Genomic DNA, 17356 nt, shown 5'->3' on the forward strand with positions numbered 1-17356 from the left:
TAAGGGAAAGCTAAACTTTTAGCAAGTACAATGAAAAATTCTTTCCAGGTCACCCCAAGAGTGTCAGGTGTATCTGTCAAATTAACATGGCAGCCCCAGCAGCCCCTTTCCATCCTGTTCAGCCCAGTGACCTGCAGTGCCACTGAGTCAATCTGTGTGTAAAATCTGTGACTTGTCATTACGGAAGTTAATGTGGGGGTGTAGCAGAGATGTGTTTATCTCTCTCAGTTCAGTGATGGAACTGTGAGCAACAGTTTCAGACCACTCAGTGCCAGCTCTAAGGACCTTTTGTGACTCCATCTGCCAAGGACGATGGTTCCTATGCTGAACTCAGACAGGGGTTTCTGAAACTCCTAACGCTCAGGAAGTGGAGTCTGTGGCGTTGGTGGGGGGGCTGAACAGATAAATATAAAGTATCATCTCTTTAAGGCAAAGTCTCAGTTCATGTCTATCTCAAGTTCAGCTTCCAACTCACTATGCCCAAATCTGATCAAGCTGCTCTGCATTCCACCAGTACCTGTCAGGTAAGAGGTTTTCCTTTCAACACTGCGCCATAATTCCACTGCTTAACCTGTGATTCCTTAATCCTTCTGCCATTTGCTGGCGGTTTCTTTCAAATTAAATCTTAAATCTTAATCAGTTGTATTATATTGAAACTGTGACAGCTATTGTGATACATATGTACATACACTGAGGGTCTACTAGTGACCAGGCACTCACTGGGTTAAACATGCAGCCTTGTATAGAAGCGATTTGTTGTTGAAAAGCTGTAACTTTGTGGGATGGTGAGAGATAAGATATATGTAATTCTGCTGGGCAAGGTACAAATCTGAGATTTTGGGGCTTTGTGCAAGTAGCCAGGGGGTATGGACATCCCCGCAGCCTATATATTAAGTTACACGTTGCTGCTTTCTGCTGTCACTGATCTGATTTTATCGCTAAGTCGGGCTTCACTTCAGCTCCGTAACTGCGCACACTGACCACATGCCGGGAGTTAATAAATAAGTCATTTGTGGATGAAACAGTCCATTTAGCCCAGAACAAAAGCGGAGGGTGGGTGGGAGCAGCGTGTCTATGTGATGCCTGTGCGGGATCTTTGTCTGAGTCCCCTGTGCCTTCCAGCTGTTGCACTCGCCTAGGTGCTAAAGGCAGCCAGCTGGGCTGGAGGGCACGTTTCCCACATTAACTCGCTGCCTTATCGCAAACACTGGCCTTGGAGGTACAAGTCCAGGGAAAGATTCCCAACCAGCTCTAAACAGAGTTGAGATTATAGTAAACATGAGATTGAAGGTAGAAGAAGCTAAGTGCATTGAAACTAAAGAGCCTCATATTCATAGGAAAATATGTATAATCTCGGTTAATATCTGAGTCGGTGTATTTTATTAAGAAAGGATTGTGTGCTAATTCTCAAGATGTCAACGTTTCGATCTGTTCCATACAACAGCTGAAATCACTTGAGCTCCAGTAAGAGCGAATATATATATATCAGTCTCCCCCCTCTGTTATATATAGTAATAATGAATACCTGTACCCAACAACACTTACAGAGTCGTGTACATCAGTCCTATTTGACTGCCCTGGATTTATGTTTAACTACAATATATCACTCCAGCCTTAAGCTATTCTCATAGTAGCAGCCAAACGCATACGTTCTTATCCAAACATTGCAGTGGTAAGCGAGGATTTCCGACTTAAAGGGGATGCCTACCTCTATATTACTTTTAGTAAGTAAATTGTTTGACATGTTTCTTTGAATTATATATATCCTGTTCTGCCTATTCCCAGACTGTGACAAAAAACCTATCTGGTTGCTGGGATCACCAGCAGCTATGAGATTTCAATATTTTTCTTATTTAATCTTACTTTTCATATCCGCATCTATCTTCCAAACAGCTTCCTGGTTGCTAGGTTTATTAAGCCTTGGCAACCAGAAAGCTGTGGAAAACTGAGTGTGATGAAACAAAAAATAATGTTAATATTTTAAAAGCCACATAAAATTAATAAGAATTATTGCTAATACTTTCCTATTGCAAATAATTGCTAATTGTCCTGGAAAAGTCCACTTTACATGGTACCGCATGTAAATGTTAAGATGAACATCCTCTTCAATAATGCTAGACCGATGAAAGATCAAATGTTAAATTGATTAAGGGATAATTTTCTGCTAACAATCATTACAAGCTTCACCCTCTCCCCCATACCACATTTTCAGTACCCATTAGCACCCCAACCTTACAATGTTGCACTGGAAAGAGCCAGCAAGAGCTCAGCACCCAGAGGTGATAGGCAAGGGGCACCCATCCTGGTGCAAACACACTTATCAAAGAACTCTGATTTATTGGTCCGGCCAATGCTTTCTTTTCTCAAGGATACAAGAGCCAGGCAGGTGCTATTCTCCCATAGCTGTCTGTTTAGCATGGAACTCAGGAGTCTACAATCTGTCCTGCGCTGTGCTGGATGCTCAGTGGCAACTTTAGGATGTTGTAGTTCAGCAGCACCTGCGGCACCCACAAAGTATAAACACAACAATCTAGTAATGCAGGGTTAAATTGGATTGGTATGCTGAAACTGTAGTTAAATGACTGCAAATACAAAACGTTGAATATTTCGATGTTGTTGTTATTATGATTTCATATTTCATTGTAATGCTAAACTGAAAATTTAGCATCTGCATTTTCTGCGCTTTAAGAAAAGCAGGGGAAATTGTCAAAGCTTTGCGCTAAGGCTAGAGTACCTGGTGCAAGTATCAGACACATTCATTGATTAATTCCAGAGGACAAATAACAGGAGAATAAGTGTCAAGGAGATCAGCAGGAAATCCAAAGCAAGGAGGGGGATCCTTTTACCAGAGTCATGAATTGTATGGCGATAACCTGTTACCCGTACTCATGGGTGCCACCAGCACTTTCACCACGGTTTCCTTTAATTGGCTCTTACCAATAGAAAGAAATTTGATAGGAAAGACAAACCAGCAGTTCATTCCCTAACTTGTTTCAATTCTACGTGTTTAAATCAGATGTGTTGATTTCTCAGCAACCGAGAGTTAATCTCTGAGCAAGAAGCCTAATGGAAACCATTTGCCAGGTGCAGAAAATAGGCAGCACCCACACAGACATTGCGGGTTCAGCTCTTGGGTGTCAAACCAACAGTGTCACTCACATTATTAGTAATTACACGAATAATAATAGACTAGACGGCCGCCCTCGCAGGTTTCCTAGGAGGTGTGTTTGCGATTGTTTGTGTGTAGTGCAGACCCCGAAAGACCCTTATAATCATTTAATACAGTAGTAGACTATAGCAGAACTGCCAGATGATGCTGCATATGATATTGGTAGGCATCGCGGCTTCTTCATATCTGTGGTTTTATTCCAGTAGATGTAGAAAAGCATATGCTCCCCTAGTATTCCCGAGTAGCGATGAGAGCAGGCTGAGCAGCCCCAGGCAGACAGCTGGCACACGCCTCACCTGCTTGTGTTACAGGGGCAGCTTTGTGCGAGGCTCACATTATGCAGGTAGCACTGTAGCCTCAAACCACAAAAGAGAACAACCTCGGCTGCCAATACCAGATTTTTTTTACAATACAGTGGGGTTCTGTATTGTACCTTGATGCTGATTTCATATTGACAAAAAGGTATCCTCCTTTCTTGCCATATCTGTAGCACAGAGCTGCCCTTGTGGCGCTAAGGCAGAGACGCTTCATTCAGCATGTTAACGCCAAGATGATTTGGTGGCGCTTTCTGCTGGTCGGGCAGATGAGCCGATAACTTTCGCTATCTGCAGGCTGGCTCCTCTCTGCAAGAACAGACACATCCCATTTCCTCTCTGATCTGCCCCATCTCAGCGCTTTGCTATGGGAGCGCTATGCACCCCCTGCTTTATATGGGCCCATATATCTACATGCAAGAAAACAGGAATATGCAGTTTATAGGTCATTGGGCTAAGGCTGAGGCTGAGCCTGCACTTAGGGATCGGATATACAAACCATTTGTAGTAAAGCTCATCTCTAACCTTTCTAACAGTGGGCAAGAAATGTATCTGCAGTATGAATACAACCTGCTTTCCACTGGGCAGTGCGGAATGAAGTTAATAAATGAATACACCTAAGGGAAATGGACAACTTATGGAATTTCCGTTATCCTCTTGATCGTACTGTAAATGTGCGTGTATAGGGGGAGGTATTTTGGCGGATAAGGGGTTAATCTGATGAAGTTCTGAAGAAGTCGTTAAGAGATTGCCTCACGTCGGCTTGTGCACAATGGGGCAAGAGATAATGTGAGCAGGGGGGTTATTGGTCTCCCAGGGCTTGCTCAAGAGCCAACAAACCGCTCTGACCCAGGCCCAGCCTCTGATGTAAGATATGCTGGTGCCATTGAGCAACAGGATTTGGGTAACCCAGCCAGGACAGTGTCAGACCCCTGCTTTTATCTTGCCAGGGGCATTATTATTATTAACGTGTATTTATAAAGCCCCAACATTTTCTTCAGTGCTGTACAATAAATGGGTGCATACACTGAACATTCAGATTTACATCCAAGGACCAATAACTGATACATGAGGTAAAGAAGGGCCTGCCCCAAAAAAGCTTACAATCTAAAAAGAGAACTATGTGTACAACCCCCACCTTGTTCTGTACACCAATGACTGAAGGACCCAGGGAGATAATACACGGAGCCACCTGTCAGAATGGCACCTGGTGAATGTAGCCTGTAATCCATGCTAACGTCCAGCCCTAATCCCCTCCCTCTAGATGCCCCCGCCTACCCCCTGCATATCCCTAACCAAAGCATGTCAATCTCTTACCAGTTCCCTACCAAGATTTAGAGCCCTGAAGACACAGCACCGGCTCCTTTCGTGGTGTAAGCAGTGCAAATCGGCGGTGTGCCAGGCCCAGCCATGCCAAGGTCATTCCTAGTGAAGAGCAAGAAGGCGCACAGCTACCACCAGCCCAGGGTTAGCGATGGCGACTACAGCACGCAGCACTGCGATGCCCTGGCTTACGCCTGTGCAGGTATGTACCCAGCCACTGGCATCTACCTGTCAGCCTCACACGGGATTAGTTTAGGGTCCCATTGTGCTTTATTTCTGGTTTTCTGCCAGAGAATCAATCCCCCATTTATTTATATCACTAATAAAAATGTCTGGCCCTCTGCAGCACTTCGTACCCAAGTCACCTTTGATGCTGCTTGCGATTTGCAGCTAAAACAGAAGCATCTAATTCCATAGACAAACAAGATATGAATTTCATTACATGCAAATACATTAATTGATTATATTTAAGTAATTCTGAATAAATCTATAAGCACGTTTTATTCGATTAGATTTTTGGATAAATCTCGTTTCAACAATTGCCACGATCATTTCCATACCAATAAAATAATGGCTACAGTATTGTCGTGTCTGTCACCCAAACGGCAAAAACCTAAAATTGGCATCAGTGATTTTAATACAGAGTGGGTGCTATCTAAAGAAATTAGTGTATTTATCCTACACATTCAAGGCAAAGGGTAGAAAATATCCTATTTGCACAAGCATCAAGTGACTATCAATGGCGTTCACTTATTTATTGCAGTCCATAGTACGTCCTGATTGTTATAATATAGCAATTACCTTAAACTCCCATTTGTATTATTCAAAATGCTTTATGAGATTATTTCGTTTATTAAAAAATAGAAACAAGATCAAATACTTGTACAAAGAAAATAACGGTTTTCTGTAAGGATTTAACATCAGCATTTTGTTTTAATTATGGAAATATAGCGATGAAGTTTCCTTGTTTCTAGCTATAGCCTGTGTCCCTATGCATAAGCTCTTCTGTGTATGTGCCTGTCTGTGTACCTGTGCATGAGTTGTGCATGTACTAATGCGCTGAGCGAGTACCTGTGAGTGTGCATGCTGGCTGAGTGTAAGCCCCTTTGCCAGGTTATGTGGAGGGAACAAGCAGACTATAAGCGGGAGCAGGCAGACTGAACTTTATTTGTCTCCCCGGATTTGCAGAGAGCCCGATTATCCCCGGGATGCAATGTGGTTTCTCTCCGGTCTCCTCAAATCTGGGAGATGGCACAGATGTCTCCTCGGATTCCCCTGGCAGCCGGGAGGGCAGCGTATGTGAGACAAGCCCCTCTGAATGTGAGGATTTCTGGAGACCTCCTTCCCCTTCTGTCTCTCCAGGTAATAAGCAGCGTCGTGCGCAAAGCTTGGCACATCCCGGACAGGTGTCCCTGGGGCAGGGCACTTGATATATGACATATGCAATACTACAAACTGGCCTGGGTGTCCGCTCCCAAGTTTAGCTACACTATTATAGCCCAGGTATCAGCCCAGCAGTGATTATGGCACATTTAAGGCATTTGGTCGAAAGCGATTCATATGAACGGGTGCACTTTGCGCACTTTCTCTTTTCTATCATATTATGCATACACTCAGACCTGTATTTTACTACATGTTCCCCCAATTAGTTTCGTTTACTTTGTTGCTTTACATTTTGTGACTCTGGTTAGATGCCCAGATCAGCGAGTGCAGGGCAGACTATAGGAATGGCTTATTCTATGCTGCATAGGAGGAGAGTGCAACAAGCCGTAGTCACTAAACATGTTTGGGAGGGGGGATTTATTTACTGCCAAAGTGAGTTGCCAGGAAGTCAGCGATTATATAATACAGTAACGCACCCCCACTTAAAGCGAACAGCAGAAAAAAAGTCAGAATAGCACAGACAGGCAAGACTCAGCTGCTATAATACACTAGAAATAGGACATTTACTGTAAAAGCTTGCCAAGTTAATTCATGTAAGATACCTGCATATAATGATGCTGTCTATATATACACATAATTATAGCCCTAGTCATCGTGGAAGGAATTGCAATATTGTTTGCTTCTCGGTTGTTTTATCTACTACGAGCGACTGATGAATGCTCGCATACCTGCTGCACAGTTGTTGCCTTTTATATCTGTCAGGGAATAGCACCGAGTGGCCATTGGGAATTACCTATGGGATGAAATTAGGTTCTTATCTCTGTGCTTTTCTGAACTTCCCAAAGGCAACTGTAGTACAAGTGCTATTAGTTACAGGGACCCTTCACTCTTTTTGAGGGCAGATTTCAGGATACGAATGTTTGCCCTGAGCAATTCATTCTTCAAATAGGAACTGTATTTATATTATTGGATTTCAAAAGCATGTTCTTAAAAGGAGTTGATTATGAATGAAGCGAAATTACAGAATCCCTATCTCCATTCAGTAATTAGGGAATATGATCTATAGCATCAAAGACACATCCCAATAAGCACGAAACTAACAACATATCAACCCAATATATTATTATATACATGTCCCTTTTTCAAGAATTGTTTCAACGTTATTTTTACACGACATTGCACTTAAACGCAGCATTTTTTTCACCTTTATCTGCACACACTCTTGGTTCTCCTTAAGCACTAAAACATATGGTCTAATCTGGGTCTGTTGCTCATGAGTCAGAAACAGCAGTAGAGAGAATAGAAATATTATTGAACTGCTTTCGATCTCAATTACGTTCACAAGTAATTTTAAAACCATTTAAAATGTTACACTTACTTAGAATGACTTTTTCTTTCATTATGCAAAAAATGTTTTTGGCCGAACATCACCTTTAAAATTTTCAGCCATTTGGGGGTAAAATATACAACTTAAATGAGGTGAAATCCTCTGGTTAATTGCCTCCACTATTATCAAATATGATATAAAATGAAGACAACTTCAGGGTTATATTTGTAAGAGCATTGTACTGATGGAATGGAACTAGGTGAATGCCTAAACCAATGAGATGGAGCTTCCTTACTCTGAATCTATTGATACTCCTGTCTATTTTAGTCAGATACCCTCAAATACAGGATGAAAACATATGATAAAATTAGCTGTTCTAGCCAGACTAGGCATTTTTGTAGATGGTTGGATGTGCATGTAGTGTTAGCCTTTGTTGCAGGTCATAAAGAGGGATTCCAGAAAAATATACAATGAAATCAAAGTGAACCCTTAACAACTTTTGTGTAGATATTAATTATACACCAGATATTTTAATATTTTTTGTAAATGTATTTGCTGGTAAAGCAGTTTTTTGTCTGTCATTTGCTTTTCTCTAGTCCTGACTACAAGTACAATTGCAACAATGTAGCCAGTCAGTTCTGCTCTTACTTAAGGTTGGCCTCTAGCCCCACAAACTGTTAGGGTGAAGACACACAGAGCTACTAGTAGCCGCTACTTGTCGTGGCTACTAAGATAGACAATGCTGATAATTTACTGATAATTGTGTCTACTGTTTTAGCAGAGGCAATTCTCAATTGTGTCTAACCCAGGGTATTTCCTGGAGTTTATTAGCCATGAAAAAGTGTGTCTTCACCCTTAATGTATATTGGAAAGGTGGAATTTGTTTAATTTTGGAGGGTGTCATAATGTAATTTTACAGAATCTTTAATGTGGTGTTATTATGTCACAAGATAAATTAGACAAATCAATGAATACAGTATATGGCATAACTGAGCCAGATAAAAGCAGTTGTTCCTGACCTGTGTCCTGTGAGACCTGTGTGACCGGTGTCCTGTGAGACTAGTGTTCTGATCCGACTGAATGTCTCTGTCGTAAAGAAAGACAGGGCTGCTGTTTTTGACAGTCACATGAGGACACAAAAGTCAACACATTTGGATCACATCTGTGTCTAACACTAACAGGCCCTATCTTTTGCCCAATATTGCGCTTTTAGTCTTAGGTAAATACTGTCTCTCACAGTGTCCCTTAAATATTTGAACTCTTTCTGCAACTAAGAAAGTTGTTCATCTTTTTTGGTTGAAGCAGTTAGGTCAGTGCCCAACCTCCTGTGCCAGAATGTGCCCGTCATTCGCTTACCTGGGCAAATATAATCATGGCCTCTATAGCAGAAAGATAACTAAGCGCCGATTATTTGTCTGTCTCTTCCCAGCATCAGAAAAGTCCGCCTGCCCCTCACTGGATGAGTCCCCGCCCTACTCTATGCCCTTCAAGCCGTACGCCTGGGACGAACTTGCCCGCTCGGAGCTCCGCCAGTTGGTGCACAATTACCGGCCCGCAGCACTGGACAGAAGCCCCTCACTGTACGGAGAGCGGGAACCCCAAGCCCCGCCCACTTCGCTGTACAGCGCAGAGAGAGGATTACGCGGACTGTACGGAGACTACAGGCAGGCCATAGGGCGCTATGGGGACCCCAGAGCTCAGCCTCCGATGTACGGAGAAAAGGCTCAGAGCATTAAGGTGGAGTCTGACCTGCTTTGCTCCCGGCTGCTGCTCAACAACGGCTCATACAAATGCCTTAAATGCAGCAAGGTATGAATGTGTAATAAGTACTGTACACAAAGTATATTCTATAATAAATACTGTGCATAGGAATTATCAGCATTACTACTGGTATATACATTCCTTGACTCCGTCAATTTACAGCAAGTGACACATAAAGACAGTTTTTTTCTTAATATTAATGAAGTGAGGAATTTGCCTGGGCAGGTGAGATCTGGTGGGTAGCAGCTCCATCTTCTGTTTAGTGGAACCCGACCCATCTCTAGTCCGATGAATTGAATGGCGTTGGATGCAGTTTTAGGCCAGTTAGACTACAAACTGGTTGTGAGTTGGATACCGCTGAAAGCATAGCAGGGTGACTATCACAGCCATATTTTGGTATATTGCTATAAACCTTCACCAAATCACATCTATCCAATACAGAAATTGGTTGGAAATGCATTGTGCCATGTGCATTTGGTACCACTATTTCCATTTCCAAAACTACTTCCACTTTTCTCTTTCTTTACACTTATTTGGCTTTGTTCTAAACAATGCATTTTCATCTGTGTTGCTGTTCCAAGTGGATTGCCCATTTTGTAAGCCTTTGCACAGCCTAACATTTGGTAATTTCCACCTTACCTTATAATCAGACTACTTTACAATTGCAAAATCTAAGGCATGAAATGGGAGCTATCACCAGAAGAGTTTTTAATTAGATTATGCACAGAAAATAATTGCTTCAAATGTATATATACAATAAGCTCTGCTAATAGTAGTGCGAATGCAGCAGGCTCAGAGCAGGTTACCAATCTACAAAGTCAAGGAAGATAAACCAAGCTGTTCAAAGGCTTGCCAGCGCTTTGCCTTTTTTATTTGCTCAGAAACCTTTAACTTTCTGCACAAGTGTGAGAAAAGAATGGCTAACTGTGGCAGCTTGAGGTCTTTCTATATTTCTAGTGCTTAAAGCTGCTGCTTTTTGACTAGCAAGGGGATTCAGCATGAAGGCCAGTAAAGTGAGATTTGGGTAGAATGCTTGTTTAGCTGCCTAGGAGAGATGTGCTGGTGCTAGCTGTTGCTTTGAAATGATTCTCTGCATATATAGTTATAGCCTTTAAATGCACAAAAGCACCTATTGCCACATGTACAGGGTGTCAGGGTTGTGAGCAAATGTAGGGTGCTGGTGCTGTCAAAATGTTAGGCACTTCCCCAGTGATTATAATCATTTACCTAAAACCCTGGGAAAACTGCTCTGGCCCGAAGTATTACTGTATGAGCACCACATAGTCATCTTCTGACTTTTCACTCTTCTGCACATGAACAAGCGGCGCAATGCCACAGTGAAGATCAGACAAGCAGAATAAGAATGCGGTGCAGTGCAAGTAAATTGTCTATAGAGGACTTGCCAAATTTTTCACCTAAATAGAAATTAATAGTGAAAATGATTTGTAAATCTGAACTGGTTGTAAAAAAAAAAAAAAAATGTGTCCCCATTGCAATATTTCCATTCATACGCATAATAATTATGTATGCCAACAATTGTGTAATTTGGAAGTGGTAAATGCAGAAAGTTTAACAAATGTTAATTGAGTAGTGTGTTGAACATGATTAGCATAGGTAGTTAATGTAACAAAATACTGTTTATTTATACAAAAATACACAAACTGCAATGCTCATTTTAAGAAGCTGCTCCATGTAACTGTTATGATTTAAAACAATCTCATAGCCCAGCTTGCCCCTCATTCCTCTGACGATTACCCTGACAATTTGAAATTTTTTTCTCTTTTCAGGTGTTCTCCACACCCCATGGACTCGAAGTCCATGTACGCAGATCTCACAGTGGTACGAGGCCATTTGCTTGTGAAATGTGCGGGAAAACCTTTGGCCATGCGGTCAGCTTAGAGCAACATAAGGCAGTACATTCCCAGGTATATACATACACTTTGTAATGCACTTTGTCAGACAAGGTGGCTCCCTCCATCAGGCATTTTTTCTACCAAAAACATGGGTTTAAACCTATAAAACAGTTTTTTTCCCTCTTTTATAGAAGTTGTAGTAGTGCTGTTGTATTATTGTTTGGTATTGTTTTTCATAGCACTGCATGTAGCTCTTTTACAATATAATGCAATATGACTTACCTGTTGCTTTATGTTTAAGTATTATAGCCTAGATTTTTCGATAGATTTCTTTTAGTGGCATCATAATTGTAATTAATTTGACCCTCGAATAATTAGTTATGGGATATTTGAATGAATATATGGGAAATAACTGGGACAGCAATCATATATGGCAATATATTTCACATTAACAGCACAAGCTTTTGTCATCAACATCCCTCTTCTATTATGTGATAGTTTTGCTTTTGTTTATAGTGGCTTTCAAATTCTGCATGGATTGTCTTGGTTTTATATTATATATACTCAATTATTACTGTATAGCACTGACAGAAACATTGGAGTGGTAACAGGTTTTATTATTTTTTTTGTACCATATTTATGTGTAAAGAACCTGGTAAGGGAGTGCACTCAGTGGACTTGAATGTACTAAAAAAAAAGCATATTGTTACTGTTTGGGTCAGAGCCACAGACCTTTCTCTGTGACCAGGATCAAAACACTGAGAAGGAAATATTAAAAACCAGTAATATCTTCTAGTCCCATAAATGCATTTCCTGTCTGTTAATTAATCTGTGTTTTGAGCTACTATGTATATAGGCACGTAGGCATGTGTTGATACAGAAACTAATGTACAGACAACTGTTTCACTTCTATTACAGTGCATAAGCACAGGATAGGCTTTCTGATTATTTATCATATTCTGTTTCATATCATATCATATAATAGTTTTTACATTAACTGATTTCATTTTGTGTGTGCATGGAGTAAGGATTGGGTTTTCTGTTCTCTTGTCTCTATTCAGGAAAGAAGCTTTGATTGCAAAATATGTGGCAAAAGTTTTAAAAGGTCATCAACACTTTCTACTCACTTGCTTATCCATTCGGATACCAGACCATACCCCTGTCAGTATTGCGGCAAAAGGTTCCATCAGAAATCTGACATGAAGAAGCATACATTCATACACACAGGTTAGTATCCTGAAACTACAAAGCATGCCGGTTCATGAACCCAGTTTTCAGAATTCAGTTTTAAATGTACTAGGATATGGTTTAGAGAGGATGCTCAGCTAATTGGTTTTTAATTCCTCTAATCTGTGCCATAAAATGCAAGGCAACAGTGCAGTTTGCTCATAACACAAAGAGAACCCTACTTCAGGGCAGGCCAAAACAGGGATTTTGCTTGGTTGCTGCTAATTGTGGGCAAGTTACTAAGCTGCGCCCAGTCACAGTTAAAGCAGAAGTTCAGTTTTGTATTAAGGATTTAGTATGATGGAGAACGTGCAATTAAGTTTCAATTGGCCATGATATTTTTTAAATTCTTTATCATTTTATAATCATTTTTAAATTTAGTTTTGGTTCTGCAGTTTTCCTCTACTCTAAACTGGTTGCTAGGGTGATAGGCCGTAAATACCTTGCCATTTGTTTTAATGTCAGAAGTGAAGATAAAAAAGAAAGTGGTTTATAAAACTAAAGCCCCAAGAGTACTGGGGAAGCTGTGTAGTGTAGGAAAAAAATTCATCATAGTAAAAGTAAATTTAAGTAACATAGATGCATTATTTAAAGAGAGGTGCTAGCAATGCTGTATAATCATTGTGTTTGAGGCAAAATGCAGGTAAAAATATGTATATCTAATACTTATAGGACAGTTAGTTAAACGTTTAAACCACAGTCAGAGGAAGAAGCCTGCCCGCATCTTATTGTTCTCTTTTTAATAATGGAATGAAAATAACTACATGCCAGACTTCTCTGAGAAAGAAGACTAAAAATAAATAAGCTTTCCTCATATTCATTTGGATATGTGCAGGTTCAGTAAAAACAGAGTGTTATGTAGAAACAAATCAATTGATTAAGCCAGTTGTTTTAGTGACATTTATATGCTCTCAGTTAACCCATCCACCTGAGTCTAAACGTTTTGTTTCATAAGCAGTTTGGTTCTTGGCTAGAGGTCTTACTTGCTTCACCCCACCCCACCCATTCATAGATTAACAGCTGTTTTTGAGTGCATCTGGACAACCAAGAACCTCTCAGAAAATAGTTGTTGACATTAATGTGCCAAACAGTCACATGCCAAATTGGAGAAACCATTTTTTTCTCATGATATTTTCCTTTTTTGGATTATTGATAATAAAATAGCACCCTGCATATAAATATGTATATTAGTAATGCCATTAAATAATAGATATTAAAGCTTTTCCTGCATTCTGTTGTTTCTTTACAAATGTGGTGACCTTAAATCCATCATCACAGAATTAAGCTCTATGTGCAAACAATATTTGTAGAGAGAAAGTTGACTTTAGCTTGTTAGCTGCATCTGTTTATTAAGCGAATCCTAGCAATCCAATCAGTATTGCTTTAGTATGCCCTTCTCTGTGTTTGTTCATAAGGGTATTTCTATACGATGATTTACAGGCTATTGTGTTGATGTGGCCTTGATTTCAAAGGCCAATGAAAACGGCAGGTGAATTTGGTCGACAGATGCAGAGAACAGTACCCCCTCCCATTCACCACCAATCCAACTTATCATCACAGTGAATACAGAATAGAATAATGTGAGGCACAGCTTATTAACTGTTCCAGTGCCACGTGGACATATAAAGCATTGCTTTGTAATGTAATGTAGTGAAAGGGTCTGATTTTCTTTTGATGGGTTACAATTCTCAAACCTAATAGTGTCTGATATAAATATAAGTGAAAAAACTACTTTGACTACACATTCTATTTCTAACACAGATAATGGAGAAGACTCAATAGTCAGCCACATTATCTGGTGGCACAGACTTGCTCTAATTTTATTCCAACCCAGCATCACATATTGGTTATCCTAGCTTCATTCACTTAATTCCTGACCAGGTTGAGATAAAAGAAGCCAAGGTGATTACAAAAAGTAATAACTGTTGTTCTGCCCTGAAATCTGCTTTTTTTTCCAATAAAAGGTATGACCTGTTTTTTTAGTGTCCCAGAGAAAGGTAGCCAGTATAGTCAGGCCTAGCAGCTGCAGCCTAGAGTTGTATAACACTGATATCATGGGGTAATGGTCATGTAATAACAATGCTGTAGTAAATGGTGTCCTGATGAATATAGGGATGCACTTCATCTGGCTTATATGCTTTAGCCTACAGCTAAACTTGCATGCATTCTCAGTTCCTTTACAGCATATTGTTTTTCTACAGCTGCACCAATAGTGTTGATAAATAGGCAAGAGTTACCAAAGATGGCCCACATTGGGATTGACCACCACTTTTCTGCAACATCAACAGTGTACTATTGATCTAAAGTTATGCTTAGGATGTTAATTTGATGTGTTCTGTATTTGACTGTTTTGTTATTTGTGCAGAGTAGTACAACCCTGAGCACAATGTACAAACATTAAAATATATCCACGATTATCTTTCTGCAGGAGAAAAACCACATAAATGCCAAGTTTGCGGCAAAGCATTCAGCCAGAGTTCCAACCTGATTACCCACAGCCGCAAACATACTGGCTTTAAGCCATTTGGCTGTGACCTATGCGGAAAAGGTTTTCAGAGAAAAGTGGATTTGAGGAGGCATCGGGAGACCCAACATGGACTTAAATGAACATGAAACAAAAGCTTCTGCTCTTGTTTTACCCAGGAAATCCACACATATGGCAGCCTGAGAACACTATATGAACTTCAGCCTAAAATCTGTGGTGTTGACTCAATACCACTAAATGGTGGAATATGCAAAAATCTCTGTTTTGAGTTTACTCACCACCTTGTACCATCTGACTCCTGACCTTCAGAGACAACAAGTCTTCTGCGACCAAGTTCCATGTAATGACAACAAAATGTATTCTACACAGTACCACAGAGAGTGTAAAGATATAAACCACCCTTATGTGGTAACAACTAAAGACATGCAATCTGCGCCACCAACTGCAAAGAACCATATGTAGCTCAGAACAGGAGACTAACCCAATGATCATGTGCGTGCGTATGTCTGCAATAGAAAAATATATATGTGCTCTACACACATTGGCAGTAGGTGAAAATTGACATGCACTGCATCAAGGACCATTTATTCTCACATTTTTATTTTTCTCTATTTAAAGATGACATGTTTACTTTATCTACAGGCACAACGTTTTATTACTCAGACAGAAGTGACTTTGATAGACAGACAACCTATGGTGTATCCAGGAAACAGAACTTTGTCAGTCTCCTGTCCTGCTGTGGTCTTGGCTAATAGTGAAAGCAATCTATCAATCTTCCCTGTTGATCTGAAAAGGAAACAGAATGAAGGAAGGGGGGGGGGGGGGTCATGGCAATGATCCAGTCTGGTTATTTCAGTTCTGTGCACTTGTGCATTGTCTCTATCTGTTGCAAAAGTAGAAGCAACCTCATTGCTCTGAATCTGCTAAACCTGAACCTATGCCTCAGCTCCCTAATTAGAGTTAAGATAATGATAAGGTTAACAGACCTACTCCTTAGGGCTCTGGCACACGGGGAGATTATTCGCCCGCAACAAATCTCCCTTTTCGCGGGTGACTAATCTCCCCGAATTGCCACCCCACTGGCAAAAATGTAAATCGGTGGTGGGATGGCATATGCGGCGCCGCGATTTCAACAAAATCGCGGAAGTTTCCTCTCAAGGCAACTTCCGCAATCTCGCTGAAATCGTGGCGTCGCGTATGCCATCCCACCGGTGATTTACATTTTCGCCAGTGGGGTGGCAATTCGGGGAGATTAGTCACCCGCGAAAAGGGAGATTTGTCGCGGGCGACTAATCTCCCCGTTTACCAGAGCCCTTAAATGGAAGCTTTAGCACAAGTACGAAGTGATAATATGAAGGAAAGTGATGTATGACTAAACTGCATACTGCAACTATTTAAATAGAACATAAGATTGTAAAAATAGTTAGTGCTTTCTTCCTCCATCACATTTCTGAGTGATAAAGGGGAGATCATACTCTGTTCACAGAATTTTTATGATATAGCTTTCTGTAGATTCTGCCCTGCCAGCCTGTCAGGAGCTACGATATCGCTTGCCTCAACAAAGACATTTCCATAGGGGCAATTTCCAGAACATTTAATGGAACCGTGCCATCTAACATTCTGTTTGATATATTTCTTATTTTTTTCATTTTCCCTTTAAATTAAGATGCTAATGAGAATAGCATATTGCCAGGCCAAAAGCTTTAACAAAGCAAGATTTTTTGTCAGTTTCCCTAACTGAAGGAACTCATGTACACAGCATATAGAGTATTAGCACAAAGCAAAGGAGAATGTTCGTTTTTATTTAAACGTAAACGCTTATGTAACCCTTAGGGTTGCACTTATCAAATACTGAAATTAAATATTCTGCTTTCAGTATTTGGTAAGAGCAACCCTAAGGGTTACACTTATGAGAAGAACATGTTGGCTGGTAAATGCAGTACACCTATTAAAGGGGAACTAAAGCCTAGAAATGAATATGTCTAGAAATGCTGTATCAGAGAATTTATTGTACCAGTAGAGAGGTGTAGCAGCTGTATAACATTAATGATTCATGCCTTTAGAATTATCTTTAGGAGCTCTCCACTTTGGACCTTGTTAGGTCATCTTTCAGTGTCAGCGGCACTGCACATGCTAAGTATGCACAAGGCAACTATTGGGAACACAAGTTTAGGGGTCATTGGAAATCATCAAGCATAAAATCAGGTTCATCTGTAATATTTTTAAATTCTGATCCAGAATGCACTGTTATTTGAGTTGTCATGTAAGGCTAATGCCACACGAGGCGTAGAATGAATGAGATACGCTCGGGTGTAGGCACATGTAGCCGATATACGCATGAAAACATGAGATAATGCAAAGTCTCCCGTTTTTATGCGCCTCGTGTGGGATTAGCCTTATGTGAATCTGGATTAATTACTAACAGTAACTGACAGCAGCACAGAGCATGTGCAGTAAATCAGCAAAAAAAAAAAGATGGGGAGCTACTGGAGGCGTATCCAGAGACAAAGGTCT

General features: G+C 40.5%; 1 protein-coding gene across 1 annotated transcript; it reads left to right on the forward strand.

Annotated features, from left to right (window-relative positions):
- The first annotated feature begins 250 nt into the window (after positions 1–250).
- On the forward strand, positions 251–15902 carry gfi1 (growth factor independent 1 transcription repressor). Its single transcript, XM_002933803.5, has 7 exons — positions 251–524; positions 4804–5008; positions 5995–6168; positions 8946–9325; positions 11065–11202; positions 12192–12357; positions 14786–15902. Exons 2-7 carry the CDS (start codon positions 4894–4896, stop codon positions 14962–14964), a joined length of 1152 nt encoding a protein of 383 aa, XP_002933849.1. The 5' UTR covers positions 251–524; positions 4804–4893; the 3' UTR covers positions 14965–15902.
- The last annotated feature ends 1454 nt before the right edge of the window (positions 15903–17356 follow it).

The sequence above is a fragment of the Xenopus tropicalis genome, chromosome 4, assembly GCF_000004195.4.
Source record: "Xenopus tropicalis strain Nigerian chromosome 4, UCB_Xtro_10.0, whole genome shotgun sequence".
Classification (NCBI taxonomy): Eukaryota; Metazoa; Chordata; class Amphibia; order Anura; family Pipidae; genus Xenopus; species Xenopus tropicalis.